This window comes from Apium graveolens, chromosome 7 (assembly GCF_009905375.1).
Source record: "Apium graveolens cultivar Ventura chromosome 7, ASM990537v1, whole genome shotgun sequence".
NCBI lineage: Eukaryota > Viridiplantae > Streptophyta > Magnoliopsida > Apiales > Apiaceae > Apium > Apium graveolens.
The window spans coordinates 266,397,744-266,415,106 of NC_133653.1; the positions used below are offsets into that span (position 1 = coordinate 266,397,744).

General features: G+C 33.4%; 2 protein-coding genes across 2 annotated transcripts; one reads left to right on the forward strand and one right to left on the reverse strand.

Moving 5' to 3' along the window:
• Positions 1-8,505: 8,505 nt before the first annotated feature.
• LOC141674890 (uncharacterized) lies at positions 8,506-10,247 on the reverse strand. The gene is made up of 2 exons (XM_074481590.1): positions 9,456-10,247; positions 8,506-9,381 (listed from the first exon to the last, which is right to left on the reverse strand). Exons 1-2 carry the CDS (start codon positions 10,245-10,247, stop codon positions 8,506-8,508), a joined length of 1,668 nt encoding a protein of 555 aa, XP_074337691.1.
• Positions 10,248-13,551: 3,304 nt separating this feature from the next.
• On the forward strand, positions 13,552-15,564 carry LOC141670564 (mechanosensitive ion channel protein 10-like). Its single transcript, XM_074476493.1, has 5 exons — positions 13,552-13,872; positions 14,018-14,141; positions 14,426-14,722; positions 14,807-15,009; positions 15,115-15,564. Exons 1-5 carry the CDS (start codon positions 13,616-13,618, stop codon positions 15,323-15,325), a joined length of 1,092 nt encoding a protein of 363 aa, XP_074332594.1. The 5' UTR covers positions 13,552-13,615; the 3' UTR covers positions 15,326-15,564.
• Positions 15,565-17,363: the final 1,799 nt, after the last annotated feature.

Sequence of the window (17,363 nt, forward strand, 5' to 3'; positions counted from 1 at the left end):
ACCTACCTTTGACAGAGTTGCTTACATTGAGAAGACCCAAAAGAAGCAACAGTCTCAGATTGATGATATTTTGAAAAATCAAGCTTCTCAGCAATCTCAACTTGATGAAATCCAATCCTCAGTGAAATTGCTTGTCTCTCTTCTCTTACCTGCTGATGCCAAAAAGGGGGAGAAGGTAATTAAGTCCAAATGCAAAACTGTTAAGACACTGAAGGGGAATGATGATAAAAAAGATGATCAGGGAAACTCTGGAATGGGTGGAGGTTATGGTCAAGGTAGTGGTTTCTCATCAAGAAGAGCTGAAGCTACAAGTCATAGAACAGGTTCTGATACTGGTAAAAGAATAAGTTCTGATGAACTTTTGGATCTTGATGAAGAAATATCAAGACAGTTATTTCTTAAGGAAAATCCAAGAATGGACTTTGAGAGTCTGATGGAAGAAGAAGCTAGACTTAAGTCAGAAAAAGTCAATTCTAAATCTGAAGCTTATGTTGGTAAAAAGAAACTTCCTAAGGCCAAAGGCATTGTGATAAGAGAAAGGACAAATGCTGAGACAACCAAGGCTAAATCACAATTGCAGATAGATCCAAGATCCAAAGGCAAAGAAAAAGTTGGTTAACCTATAAAGGTTTATGTGCCTCCTGTGGATGAAGAAATTACTGTTGAAGATGCTGATCTTACTCTAACTTCAAGGAAGATTTCTAAGACAACCTCTGACATGGCTCAAGTTGTTCAGAGTCAAGAGATAGTTAGTTCGGATATTACAAAGAAGCAATTAACCTCTGACATAGCTCAAGTTGACTTGATATCAGAAGATAAGGAAAAGGAAACCTCTGACATTGCTCATGTTAAACCTTCAAAGATACTCCTACCAGGATTAACCAAAGCCAAACAGACTCAATCTTTGAAGACTGCTGTAAGTGGTTTTGAAGCAAGAGTGGTTACTGGAAAGGAAGCAAGAGATAAATCTGGATTGGGTAGTGCCGATGAAAGAAGAGTACAGAACACAACCAATGATCCAACTTCCTTAAGTGAACCAGGTATTGAAGCAACTTCTAAAAGATTGAATCAACTAGAATCTGTACAGATGGTTTATCATACTTGCTTGAAAGAACACATCTTATTATACTTCATGACAGATGGTAGGGTTTACCATATAAGGGAAAATGCTATTCCACTGAAGTATTTTGAAGAATTGGAACATGTTTTATTTTTACTTCAAGTGAATGACAGAATAACAGAAAGTGCTGCAAACTATTTGAAGACTCAAATTCAGAGACATAAAAGGCTTTATTCTGTAAAATCTGACAGCACATATCTTCCAAAGTACAGAGATCACAAGGGTGATATTGTTGAGATGAAGCCTAACTCTGCTAAGATTATAACTACCTTTCTGGGTTACAAGGCTGTAGAATTCAATCTTGAGTCTGACAAGGCATATTTGATCACACTGGATCAGGACATAAGGAAATCTAAAATTAATGATCTCAGAGTTGCTATCTTCCAAACTGGTGAAGATTCTGCAGAACTTAAAGATGCAAAAAGGAGGATGATTGATGAACTCAGATATGCTGAGAGATGTTTGTTAAAGAACTATCTCAGAACAACTCCTCACATCAGAGAGATCAGAAAGTGAAGCCAAGTCAAGATCTACAACTTCTCAAATTCTGATATGAATACAGACTGAAGTTGTTATCAGTAGTTAAAGTTGGTAAAGCTTTAAGGACTGTAAGTTGTAGTTATCTAGTCAAATTCTCATGCATTTGTACTTAATGTTTTTGACATCATCAAATATCTGTTAAACTTGAATATTATGCTAATTTACAAGTTGGGAGAGATTGTTAGATATATTTGATAATGTCATGACTAATATGATTTATGTTTAGTTTTCAGATCTTACTTAAACAGGATAAAGCAGTACTTAACTGAAATCAACACTTATACAGAAGTCAGAACTTAAGTCATCAGTACTTAAGGTTCTGGAGATATTTATCAGAAGATAATATCAGGACTTAAAGAAAACGTTCAGATAAGGAAGGCGGCTGATTAAAGGAAGAGAAGATCGAGATAAACGTAAGAAGAGATATGCATGAAGAAGGAATTCTATGAAGAATAAAATACTTGGAAGAAAACATATCTGATTGATATATTTTAGGAAGCAGAATTATATTACATATCAATTAGCGATTATCTTGTAACTGTATAGTATATAAACACAGACATAGGGTTTACACTATAAGTGTTATCGTTATCAAGAATATTATTCATTGTAACCCTAGCAGCTCTCGTGATATTTGTTCATTACTGAGAGAGGACAGTTCCATACTGTAACAGAGTTTATTGCTTTGAATAAAGTCTGTTTTCTGTTACTTGTGTTATTAGAATTCGATTTGATTGTGCTATATACTGTATTCACCCCCCTCTACAGTGTGTGTGACCTAACATCCAGGAGAGAGCATAACCCAAGTTTTTGGAAGGCTAAATAAACTGTTAAATAAATTGGGTATACATGGTAAGAATTATACTCAAAGGGAAGTCAACAGGAAGTTCATGCTGACCTTGCCACATCATTTGGAGAATGAAGCTTCATATGTTTGTTGACGTGCTGATTTTGAGACCATACCACTTGAAAAATTATATAATAAAATGAATACACATGAAATGGAGCAAGAACAAAGGAAAATATCTATGATGGTGGTACAGTAGATAGCAAGAATGCTGAACTACTCAAGAAAAATGCTCTTGTGGCAAGTAGATTCAAAGAGCTTGATATTACTGTTGAAAAGCCTAAGTCTAAAGCTTAAATGCTCTTCAACGCTGCAATGGATGACAGAAATATGTGAGGTGATCCAAGTGATTATTCTACCACTGAAGAGCTGTAAAGTATGAAAGACCCTACTATGGTCAATCTTGCAGGGTTATTTAGTAACATCAGGTTTAGAAGGAAGTAAGCCTTTAGAGGTTCTGGAAGCAGCAATAGAGGACAGAGATCGGGTTCATCTTCAGGATCTGTCTACAAGACATGGATTGTTGATAGAAGTAAGTTCAGATGCTTCAATTGTGATGAGGTTGGGTACTTTGCCATTGAATGCAGAAATTCCCGGAAAGCAAAGGATAAAGGGAAAGCTTATCGGAAAAGGGATTCTGGTAGTTCAAAGAAGTATCCAGTGAAATCTTACATAGCCGAAGGAAAGAGTTGGAAGGATACTAATAATGAAGAAGAGCATCCTGTAAGGAGGATTAGTGGTCCCTGAGTTCACGATAATAGAAAATCCATACCCAACTGGTCAAGAATTCAGCAGTGCCTGCAGTGGTTGAAATTGGGGATTCGTCCCTGTGAGCGGATCTAGAATAGGGGGATTCGCCCCTAGTGGAGGATCTTGGATTGGAGGATTCTCCCCTTGAGTCTGAGTCTAAGTTTCCCCCACATGAGCTCCTCCTATGATGGAGGCATAGGTTAAGTTTGGAGGGATCTCCACCGTAGATGAGAGTGTCTGGAATGGGATTGGATCGTCAGTTTCATCGTTACTTCTACTCTGTGTGCTTATCATGGTTGATGTTGTCTTCCCAAAGAAGGCGCCAAATGTTGTGGAATAAAAACTAGGGTTTCGTTTATATTTTAATGCTATGGTTGTTGAGTTTCGAACTTTAATTGCCGCGTTTGTGATCGATACTACACGGTCCTCACAAGATACCTACGTATCTACGTGTTGTAGAGAATCAAGCCAAAAATGTAGGTCTAATTTGAGTGGTAGAGTCCTTTATATAGATGTTAAGTCTAGGATTAGACTTAGGTTGGGAGACTTGATAGACAAGTCTCCAACTTAGATGGTAAGCAGGACTCCTCAAGACTGTGAATTCTGAATCCTTCTTTGTAGGAGTTCGTTTCCATGTTGGACGTCGCTTTGTTGTCATTTATGGACCTCGTTTCCAGGTCACCTCGACGGACATATCATGTAGCTGATTTTGGGCCGTGGACATCATGAGTCGTGGATGTAATTTTAGATAACCTTTAATTTGCGGTTTGGTTGCGGATTTATTATTTTTAAAATCGCGAAAATCCAACCGCAAACGCATATCATATAAATAATATATTTTTAAAAAAATATTTGAAATATATATATAAATAAAATTACTCAAGTATTGAAACTTAGAGTCGGCCAAATATATTTAATGTCCGGAAAATTTTGCATCAACTTTTATATTTCAGGTTTAGTTTTTCGTTTATAATATGTCACTAGATTATTGAATTTATTTATCGTTTAACCTTATTGAATTTTTAGGATTATTGAATTTCTTTTATAAAGCCTTATAATTTTTATATGCAATATTTATTGAAGTTAGTTTTTTTTTTAATTTTAATCGTTGAACCGCAAAACCAACCACAATTACGTGGGTGGATTTGGTTGGTTCTTATATACCAACGATTTGGTTTCAGATAGAAATATTGGAAAACTGCAAATTGCAGTTTGATTTTGTTTTTACCTTTCAACCGAATAAAACCGCACCGCGTACACCCCTACTCAGGACCCATCTTGGGTTGTGGTCGCCACAACCTTCTCCAGTCATCAGAACTTATATTGGGTTGTGGTCACCACGACCCACTTTAGGTCGTGATCGTCATGGCCTAACTTGGGTCGTGGAGGCCACGAACTGTTTTGGTCGTGTTGTTCACGGGCTTTGACCTCAGCACATAATTAATTTAACATTAATTAAATGCTTACAGATTACTTTTCATTCATATGAATCTTCTATTTGTAAAATATAAGAGATTTGTAAGATTTTCAGAAGAGTTATGTTTATAAAATATGATTTGCAAAATAATATGTTTTGCAATATTTTAATTGCAGAACGTATATGAACTTCAAGACACGAAAGACTCCATATAACTTTTTTCTTAAAAACATATATGTCAAAATAGTCATTAAGTATATTATTGAATTTATGAATTTTAATTAAAAAATATTTAAAAATATATATGTCGAAATATAAATTGTTAAACGAGCGAAAAGTTGAATAATGATATTTAGGTTAAAAGTAATTTGTGCTTAGCTTTCAATTTATCGACATAAATTATACTCCATGTGTCCTACATTTTATAATTATATTGTTAGAATTGAAATGGAGCATCGAGAATTATTTGCAGATGAAGAGATGTCAAAAGGGTTGACTTATTTTATCTTTGACCATCAAATTAACCGAATTATGATCACATATAATATACTTCGTCCATCTCATTTTAACTATTTTTGTATTTTTGACTTTTTAACATGTTGATCGAGGTGTTAAAAAAGTTGTACTTCAACATAATTATTATTTTTAATACTTTTATCAAATTAAAATTTGGAATCTAAACTATAACTAGTATAAAGATTTTAAAAAATTATGGAGTGTAGCTAGCTCTTTTATAAAAAATACATGTCATAAGTTAAAAATCAATTAAAATGGGTTAGAGCCATATATAATCTGGTCAGGAACAATCCTAAAATATTTTAAGTATATTTAAAGTAATTTATGTACCTTTTCAATTTTTTTGAAATTAGAAAAGAATTTTATGTAATTTACGGTTTAGTTTGACAGCTAAAAGTTAAACAAACCAAAAATTAGGGAATAAATGAAGTAAATAATAAGTTTTAGTAATAGGTTGAATTGAGTTAACAAACCCTCGAAATAAGCGTCAGAGCATGTCTATAGGTTAGAGATGCACAGAAAGTTTATTGGTCCGCGTTTTATCCGGACTTTAAAAAGCTCATTTTTTTAAAACGGGTCGGGCCGGCCTTATTTAAAAATTGATACGGGCCGGGCCGGACTTCCTAAGAAATATAAGGCCCATTTTAGGCCCGTCGGTCGGGCCGGATCATGCCGAACCGGGCTTTATCCGGACTTTTTATTTATACATTAAAATAATATTTTAATATTTTATAACTCGAATTATGAGTAGTTTAAATGTCTGACAAAATAATATCTTGATATATCAGATAGTGTACTTTAGATACCGAAATAAATAAATATTTTTTATTATAATATATAAATAATCATATATACCTTAATTGCTTTTAAATTTTAATATTATAATAAAATATTTTAAAATCATAAAAAGTATTGTATATTTTCAAATTTTTTATAAAAAAATCATTTTTTTAATCGGGCTTTTCAAAAATCCCGGGTTTTTATCCGGGCCGAACCGGGTTTTTATCCGTACTTTTTTAGATCCAGACTTTTATCCGGACTTTTTTAGGTCCGGGTTTTTCGGGTTTCGGGTCTGACCGGATTTTCGAGAAAAAGGAGGCTCATTTAAGACCCGCGAGTCGGGCAGAACTTTTTTCCGAATCGGATTTTTCGAAATTTTTTCCGAATCAGATCGAATTTCGGGTTTAGAATTTTTTGAACTTCTCACTGAAGGTATTACGGGAAGGGATGCCATTTGTAAAACATAACACCTTAATAAGAGAAAAAATCTACTTCAATGAAATCCTAAATATGAATGTAAAATAGTTAAAAACTATAATGGTGTTAAATATAGAATAGTCAATGTATAATTAACACATATACATGTAGATGGAATGAAATTAATTAACACATATATATATGTAGATGGAATGAAATGGATACTTAAAGTAATAGTGACAAACATAATTATATATTTAAATTTTAAAAAAACATAATTAAAATATAAATTGTTTTTACATTATGGGGTTTATAAGATTAAGCATATCTAAGAGTATTAGGTAAACTTATTAGCTAAAATTTTGTTGAACCTGTAAAGATTTATACTCCTGTTAGCTATATTCATTAACTATATCCAAAATATTATTTTAATTTTAATTATAAATATACAATTAAAAAAATTAAGCTATTTATATTCAATACAATTGAAATAAAAAATATGTAATTTAAATCAAAACTATTTAATGACAATATTTTTTTTTATATTTATAAAAATATTTTAAAGTAAATATTATAAAATTAAAATTTATTACAATTATAAATATGATAACATATTTAAAAATGGAAAAAATAAAATTAACAAACATTACTTACATATATATAATTTTGAACTGAAGCATAGTTAATATAATATTAGAATTTTTAATTTTGGTTAATAAATAAATAATATTAAAAAATTATTTAAGGTATATTTGTTATAAAAAATATTTATAAAAAAGAACATAAGAAAGTATTAGGTCAAATGTTAGACCATATTTTAAGTATGAGTTAAAGTGAGCTAACGTGTATTGATTTAGATAATGAAAATACATTCAATAAATGTAACATTCCATTTTCTCGTGATCTAAAAATATATTAGGAGTTCTTGTTGAAGTGATCAAAATTTTATATTTGACTGCCACATATACATATAGCTAACGTTGGAGATGCTCCGAGGTATCAATATTAATTGCAAAGTTCAGGGTTCGAGGATCAAATAAACCAAAATTAATATAGTAATAGTACTATTTAGAGATACACAAAAAGCCTGGGCCCGAAAATTTGGCCCGGCCCGGGCTTCGGGCCTCGATGGGCCCTATATTTTTAAGCAAAGCCCGGTCCGGTTAAAAGCCCGGGTTTCGGCCCGACCCGATTAAAAGCCCGGTTAAAATTTGATTATTCTAATATATTTTCTTATATATTTATTAATTCACATATACTATAAATATAAATAATACTTTAAACACGTATATATTTACATATTTGTGATTAATAATATTATTTATACACTTCATTGCATAAATAATGAAAGAAGATATAGTAAATACACTATATATATTTGGATAATAATGATAAAATATATTATTTTATAAATATGTTTATTTTTTGCAGAACTTAAATGTTTTCAACGAAATAATGTTTTCATAATATATTCCATGTAAACTAATACATTTTTAAGATGATATAGTTGCTAACATATGGAGTCTTTGGAATCTCTAATAAAACTCGATCCGATTTAAATTAGAAAAAAGGCCGGCACGATCCGATCCGGCCCGGAAAAAAAAGCCCGGTTAGGCCCGACTCGAGGACCTAAACGGACTCTAATATTTTCGGAAAGCCCGACCTGGCCCGATCAAAGCTCGGGGTTTTTAAGGCACGGTCAAAATCCGGCCCGGTGGGGCTTTTGTGCATCTTTGGTACTATCAGATGAAACGGTCGGTTTGGTGATGGCAAAGCTTATCCGCAGCCCCAAGGGACAACTTCCCTTTTTTTTGACCCCACCATATTGCCAAGTAAGCCTGCTGAACACTTTAAAGGAAAGTTTCCGTTTCTGTCCAACGCAAGGGACAGGGACACTTTGACAGCTGCTTCTTTCTTTGTTTTTTCCTTTTTTTTTTTCAATTCAATTAGCAATGAAAAAAACATTTTCATAAATATATTTATTTTATTAATTATATATGTATATTATATTTAAATAATTATATCAAACTATTTTAGAATATTTAGAATCAAATAATTTAAAAAGCTAGTACAACAAGAAATATTATTGAATTAAAAAAAGTTACATCATTAAAGAAATTACATCATTTGCGTGGTATCATGAAATTGCCAGATATGCTCCACCAAATCTGTTTGTAATTGACGATATTTTTGTCTATCACGAATTTGAATATTTCTTTCGATATATCTTTCATAAGGAGCAAAAGGTTCCTCGCCAAGGTTGGGTTGTGATAAACCGTTTGTTGTATCATCATAAATTGGTAGAGGTCCAAATGGAGTAGCATATGTATCTCTCTCGTCTTCCACAATCATATTATGCAAAATTATACATGCTCTCATTATTTTTGCAAGATCATTTTTGTCCCAAAATCGAGCTGGACCACGTACAATTGCAAAGCGAGACTGCAACACACCAAATGCTGGTTCTACATCCTTACGTTGGCTTTCTTGATATTTGGAAAATAATTTCCTTTTCTCACCCTGTGGACGTGGGATCGTCTTGACAAATGTTGCCCATTCAGGATATATGCCGTCTGTCAAATAGTATCCCATGCTATAATTATTACCATTAACATTGTAATTTATTTCTGGAGCACGACCTTCTAACACTTCATCAAATAATGGTGACCGATCTAAAACATTTATGTCGTTGTTTGAACCAGCAACTCCAAAAAAAGCATGCCATATCCACAAGTCAGATGAGGCAACTGCTTCTAGTATAATTGTTGGAATGCCTTTGTGACCGCTCAAGAACATCCCCTTCCATGCTTTAGGACAATTTTTCCACTGCCAATGCATGCAATCAATGCTACCCATCATACCAGGGAATCCACGAGCCTCCCCCATTGCTAGTAGACGTTGAACATCATTTGAGTTTGGCTTCCGCAAGTACTCACTTTCAAATACCAATATCACGTCATTGACAAACTTCTTCAAGCATTCAACAGCAGTTGACTAAAAGACAATGACTAAATGACAATAAACTAACTTCTCTTCCTTATGATTTCTTCAAGTAGGGTCGCATGCACTTTAAGCTGAGCCTCATTCATAACACTAGTGTCCGCCATAATAATTTTTAGATCCATCTCCTTTTCGTGATTTGCATTAAATTTTTCCAACAGTGATAATCTTCGGTTTTCAACGGCTTTTATTTCTTCTAACTCTTCAATCATCTCTGCCTTTGCCTTTCCCTTTGATTTTCTCTTAGTTGTTTTTGTGCCTTGAGGACGCACCGGGGACATCGCAACATCATTATCATTTGTCGGTGTTTCATTGTTAGCTGATGACGAATAAGCTCCCGAATCACTTAATTTAGTTCTTTTCGCACTTCCACTGGATGAAGGAGTTCTCCACTTAGGTTGTTTTCGAAGCTCACTCCAATGCTTGTCGAAATTAGACTTTTTCTTGTATCTTGCTTTATGTAGTTCATGGGCTAATTCGATGATGTTGTCTACATTTGAACCGCTACCTATTTTTCGCTCAGCTTGATCATAACACGATCCATACCTTTGGGCTCCTTCATTTATTCGTTGCCATCTTTTCTTTATAGCTTGAACTCCTCTCTTGATGAGACCGGGATTGCTTTCTTCACAATATTGACGAATTCGATCCCAAAATGCGTCTGCTTTTTGATCTGTTCCTACAAGAGGATCAATCGATACATTCAACCATGCACTAATCAAGAGCTTATCTTCACTCCATTTCCACTGACCAATAATCTCTCGCGAATTTTCAAATTCATCATGCTCATCATTGAGATCAATAATATTTGTACCATCAAAAGCAGAAACTTGTGAATGTGGAGAATTTTGATTATTCATAGACGTTTCTTGGGATCCAAGTTGCGAACCCAATGTTTGAAAATTATGAGGATATGGAAATTGATATTGAGAATTTTGAGTGTATGGAAAGAATGGATTTGGAAATGGAAATTGTTGATTTGGATTTGGATTTGGATTTGAAAATGAATATGGAAATTGAGCATTTGGGGTTTGAAAATTTGGGTTAAATTGAGTATTTGGTGTTTGAAAATTTGGATTAAATTGAGCATTTGGGGCTTGAAAATTTGAGTTAAATTGAGCATTTGGAACTTGAGAATTTGGGTTTGGATTTTGTGAGTTTGAAGAAGTGGAATTTTTGGGGTTCATTTTGTGGGTTGTGTAAAGAAAAAATCAAATGACCTGCTATTTATAGAATTTTTGTGTAGACATTTAACGGCTAGCAATTTTAGAAATGTTAACGGTATTATATACGTTACTATGTATACGTTAATATGCATGTTAAAGAATAAAAAAAAAGAGAAAGTGAACAAGTTGTCCAGGGACAGGAAAGTGTCCTCGGGGACACCTTTTCTTTTTGCTCCAACGGCTAATTCAGTGGACAAGTCGTTTGTAGTGGCCCTAGGTATGCAACTGTCCCCGCGCTGGGGCTGCTCTAAAAGTCACTCGGTTTGTTCATTACATTTAATAATGACAATATTAGTTATAGAGTGTTGGAGCAATCGGTAAGCGGAACTTATTTTAATAAAAAATAATTTTAGAATAGAAATTAAAAACTTAATAACTTTTTTAAAAATTATTTTGAAATATATCATATAGATTGATCACTGAGAGATGAAACAAAATATAGTGAAATTGGAATTAAAAAAAAATATTATTTGACGGGAAAAATTAATATAAAAATGGAGAAAAAAACTGAAGTTGTCTGTGGAAGGATAGGGATTAATTAGATTTGATGCTTTTAGGAAGACTTTTAAATTAGATTGATCCAAGGAACTATATTAATTTTTAGTTATATTTTAAGTTTCTTTTTGATCATTTTTCGGCGGTCTGCTGACGTGTGAGCTGCGTTTGGCTAGTTTTCAATCATTCTGTCTTTCACACGTTCGCGTTAATACGATGGCAACCATCATTTTTTAAAATTTCTTATGTCATATACAGGAATATATTCATGTTTGTTTAATAGGATAATCAATGGTTGATTAGAGTTATTGGCGGGAAGTCTCTTTGACATCTTTTCACTTTTCCATGACACCTTTGTTTATATTAGGATAAAAAAGTTTGTTGTAAATTACATGAGTTATGGTCAGTGTTATAGATTTCGGAAATCGGAATTATTTGGTTGAGATACCGATTTGCGATTGATCGGACGACTTTTAAAAAATTGGATGATTTATCGGAAATCGGTCAAATCGGACAAAGATTTTTGACCAATTTTTAAGCGATTTATCGACGATTTTTGAAAAATCGAGGTCTGGTTTGCCAATTGCCATGTCATGTTCACTTTTGTTTATTACTAAAATTTACTCCCTCCGTCCCTCCCAAATGTTTACATTTGGGTGGGGCGCGGAGTTTAAGAAAAATGATAAAGTAGTGGAAAAAAGTTGAAAAAATAAGTAAAGTAGTGGGACCGATTAATATTATATGTATAAAGTGGGTATAGTGGAGGAAAGTAGTGGATGTAGTTAATTTAAAAATTATAAAAACTTTACTATTTTTGGAAAATTTTGAAATGTAAACAATTGGAAGGGACATCCAAAAAAGGAAAGTGTAAACAAATGGGAGGGACAGAGGGAGTATTAGATTCTTGGGCTGGATTCTCATCACTGGGACCCACCATTCTTTTTGTGATGAACCTGGATAGTGTCAGTTTACGTGGATAGGGTCTGTTTGGATATTCATATGTGAAACTTAATTAACAGGGAAGCTAGTTTTGACTTAATCTGTCTTTTTTTATTGCTAATTAACTTATTCTGTCGTCATTGGCTCCCTAAATATGGCGCCCTCTTTTCCAATAATTGGGCATGGTGTACTTTCTCTTTAAAATTCAACTTTACTTATTTCTTTGTTTCATCGAATATTCAAAAAAATTGTTGTGCCTTCATTTCTAGAAGTTACAATTGTAACTACGACACAACCTAAAGGGAAACTTTTTAGTATTGTTTCCTTTTTAATATAAATTTTATTTCAACATTCGTGCACTTTAATTTTAAATTTGTTTAAATTTTTATTTTTACGTATAATAAATATTTTAATGATTAATACTCTATTAATTAAAATCTTTCTATACTATAAAATAATATACACAAGTGACAGTCTCTACTTGAAATCAAACAGATTAGATTGTGAATTTATCTACTTGATACCAAAACAAGACATATCTAATTAAAATAGTTAAAATATATACCTGAATTAAAAGAGAAGACCTCCACCTCCACAACAAAATGTGTTTGCAGAGACTATTATATATAATCCAAATCTATATCCACTAAACTTGTATTTCCCGCCTTCCAGATATTTACATATTTTTTACTCATACTTATATATATTTTTAGATTGTGTAATTTTTTAATTTATTTTTAAAATTTTCTTTTTTATATAAAAATTTAAATATTATAATTTTATTTTTAAAAAATTAAAATTATTTAAATAATCGTACTATATTTCAGTGTTAAAATACATACCGATCTCCCGTGCCAAGGTATAAAGAAGTCAGCTGGAAGGGTGGAGTATTTGTTTAGTCACAGATTGGATGCGTGAGCCGTGAAACATAGGTGTCTGAGCTTGCGAAACCTGCTATTTTTGACCACCTGATATTTCTTCCACTGCCTATTTATTAGAGGCGCTATGTATTGATTTTCACAGAGTTGATGACAATGGAATCTCATCTTAAAGTTGTTATCGATGCAGAAGCTTCTTCTTCTCCCACTACTTCAGGTTTGGTTGGTTTACGCAAATTTCCACTTATGCTAAGACATCTGGTACACTCTCCTGCATTTTTATTCATGTTGCTAACACTTTGTTTAGCTACTTCCACCATCAATATGCTCATGCACACTCCTGTGGTTTTTCAATGCCTTACATTTCTTCTGCTCGTATTTTGTACTTTTATCTTTAGTAGCTTGATTGTCACTGCTCTCGTGTTTTTCATTGAAAGATATTTTGTGATGAAGACAATCAAAGCTCTTTATTTTGTTTTAGCTCTTAAAACAAGTTTGAAGCACTTCTGCTCTTCTTCAATCTTCTTGTCTTGGTTCTTTTTAATCAAATTGGACTTGTCAGTTCTTGTTATTCACTTTGTTACACGTACAATTGCTACTTATGTAATTGCCACTGGGATGAGGATGTTGAAGATTTTGATCTTGAAGATATTGGATTGTCATTTTCGTGACAAGAACTTCTTCAAAAACATGCAAAATTTGATCTATCATGAGTACGTTCTTCAGACGTTATTGAGACCTCGGATAAGAATCAACTATTCTGATAGCGGAACCATAAGAGCTCAACTGAGATGGATTAAAGCAGCACTTGCAAAAATGCTTCTCCTAGCGTGTACAAGGTTACACACTATATGTGATGCTTTTGAAAACAGTAACTTTGAAGATGAACATCAAGTTGAAAATGCCATTTTAATGGTTTTCAAAAACTTAACAGATTACGAGCTTAGGTATACCAATATCTACCTCCGCTATATCTTCCTCTCTGTTTTTATTACGAGCTTAGGTATACCAATATCTACCTCCGCTATATCTTCCTCTCTGTTCTTTCCTGTGGTTTAGTTATGTAGTTTGTTAAATTTTTATGTTGAATAGGGATATACAGGAGACTGATCTTCAATGGGTCATGAAGAAATACGACATACCAAATGTTCTTCAATTGTTTGAAGGTGCCAATGAAACAAAAAGCATTAGTGAAGCATCTTTCAGAAAGTGGATGGTAATTATAATTTACTAATCATGCTCTGTTTATTTCCCATAATGATATCATGAAACAGTTGCTCTCTCTCTCTCTCTCTCTCTCTCTCCCTCTCTCTCTCCCCCTCTCTCTCTCTCCCTCTCTCCCTCTCTCTCTCTCTCTCTCCCTCTCTCTCTCCCCCCCTCTCTCTCTCCCTCTCTCCCTCTCTCTCTCTCTCTCTCTCTCTCTCTCTCTCTCCCTCTCCCTCTCTCTCTCTCTCCCACACACACACACACACAATCTAATGAACATATTCTTTTTAACAGGTTAATGTTTGGGATGAGCGCAAGCTTCTGGTTCGTTCCTTAAGCAGTACCAGTAATATCATAAAGCAGTTGAATAGAATTGTCAATGTGAACCTATCATTCTTAGTAGCTCTTGTGTGGTGTTTTCTGTTGGGGTTTGGACCAACCAAGTTTGTAGTTTTCATGATCTCGTCTCTTCTATTCATTGTGGCATTATTGTTTCGTGATTATTTGAAAATGATTTCGGAAGGAATTATGCTTGTTTTAGTGATGCACCCGTTTGACATAGGCGACCACTGTATCATTGACAGTGAACAGGTGATTCAATATCTCTACAATTGCAGATCAGAGTATATAAAACAAACTTATGTCTTTTATCCTGATATTTAACATAATCCGCAGTTGGTCGTTCAAGAGATGTGGCTCACGCATACAGTTTTCTTGAAGGAGAAGAACGAGAAAGTGACTTGTCTGAATTCTGCATTACTCACCAAATCTATTAGCAATTTAAACCGGAGCTCCGAATTAATGGAAACTTTTGAGATTCTTGTCAGTAGTACGACTTCCTCGGAGACTATTGCAACTCTAAAGCTGAAGATAGATGAGTAAGTGAATTCTGATTCTGAATACAATTTCATGTCCTAGTAAGTCGTTCTTCTAACACCTTAAGATTTTAGATGAGTTAGATTATTATTTTTTGACTATTGCAGGTCACTTGGAAGTCAGCCTGAAAGCTGGCATGCTCAGAAAAGTTTGGACCTTAAAGAAATACATGATGCAACGCACAAGTACAGCTTCCAGATTGTTCATGCTAGAAATTTTAAGGACTACCACGAGAAGAATTACCGGAGATCGGAGCTGGTTTCGGAGCTGAGAAAGATTTTGAAACAACTTGGTATCAACAATTTTACCATCCGATAACCATATGGGCTGATGAAAACTTATACTCCTATTGTTGTTTTATAATTTTACTTGATATTATTACCCATACAACAAGTTATGTTGTTGCATTTTCAAGAAAAATTGTATACGTAGAATACTTTACATGTTTAGCCCAATAGGCCTTTTGTATGATTGTTGATCTGGGTAGGTATAAAGAAGCTCTGGGTAGGTATAAAGAAGCCCAGAAGCCTGTGTAGACTTGTAATTTGTAAACTTTACCCTTCTTCTTACAGTGTTTGGTTCTGGACTTTGGTTTCCAAAGTAGAACCCCCCAGCTTACATATGCTTGTATTTTGCAAACGTTCCCATTTTAATCATCTTTGAACTAGGGTATCTCTCAGGCACTGCGCCAAGACATGTCTATAAGCATATTTTTTTTCATGTCTATATGGCATGAGATTTATCAATTAAATATAATGAAATTTTAAACATAATTGTTATACTAATATATAATGAACTTTAATATAAAATTAATGTTAATTGATATTATCAACCAAATATTATCATGATACTCATTTACATTACTAACTTTTTAAATATTTAAATATATGTAAAAAATTTAGAATTATATTTGTTATTTAAGAATATTTCTAATATTAAAATAATTAGTAAAAAATTAGTAAAAAGGCATTCCAAATTATGAAAAGATATACATGGCTAATTGATGTCATGGCATGCTCATCTTGACATGAACGTGCCGTTGTGACATGCACGATACTTTGGACTCTGGTTAACTATTTTATTTATTTGCTAAACATGAAACTAGGGGGCTGTTCAAATAGAAACGACCTTATAATAGAAACGACCTTATAATAGAAACTAGAAACTATTATATATATATATATAGGGCTGTTCAAATAGAAACGACCTTATAATAGAAACTAGAAACTGGTCTGATCCATTTAAATTACACGGCTCAACTCATTGCATCAGACCCAATTACATATAAAAAAAATACACATACGCTAATACACACAACAGTATACCTCACACCACATACTCATACTCCATCTTTAATCGCCATCTTCATCTTCCATTACACTAAACTCCGATCAACCTCACCATCTCAAATCTATCTACGCCATCATCTCCGATCTACCTTCGTCCGCCACCATGATTTAACACCAAAATTTCCGATCCATCTTCAATCACTGTTTGTATTACAGAAATCACTAACTTGTATAATATGAAATGATGAAGAAGTTCGAAGTTGAATGTACAGGCTACAAAGGTGTTGGTGAGTGAAGTTTTGAACGATTACTGTGAAAAAGGAAAGGGGATATATGAAATATAAAATTATTGACAATTACCAACAACAACCATCAATTTTTAATAAACTCACCAGTTTGAAATTTGAACATAATATATGAATACAAATATCAAATTTTATGAAATAAATCACCAGATCTAAACTTTCATCACTAAATCGTATGACGACAATCACTGATTTGTATAAAACAAATCACCAACTTGTATTATAAAGATTACCATATAGTATTTACAAGGTACACGAGGCAACAATCATAATCTCAAACAAATATCACTAACTATGATTATTAATACAATAATTACTATGTGTGAGGAGAGGTGAAGAAAAAAAAGAGGTGGGGAAGAGAGTGGTAATCAAAAAAAGAAAGTTCAGATAAAATGAAAAGAAAAGATGGGGAAATTGGAGAGAATCAATAGGGTGGCGATGAACAAAAGGGGTGATGGCGGTGGGGATGATGGCGGTAGTGGTGTGTGAAAGTGGCAGTAGCAGGTAGGTAGGTTTAAGGGTGAGAGTTTGAGATTTGGGGCTGCGTCGGGGTTACAGTAAAGTGAAAGTGAGGAGGGTGCATAGTATTAATAGGGAGGTTTTTAGTTTTTATTTTAAGGGCGGTTTCTATTTGACCAAAAACCAATATATATATATATATAGAGAGATGGTTAAATAGAAACCAACCTTATTCTAAAAATTAAAAACCAATGACAACCACTAATTTTATTGCTTGAATTGAATCTCCACAACACAAATTTT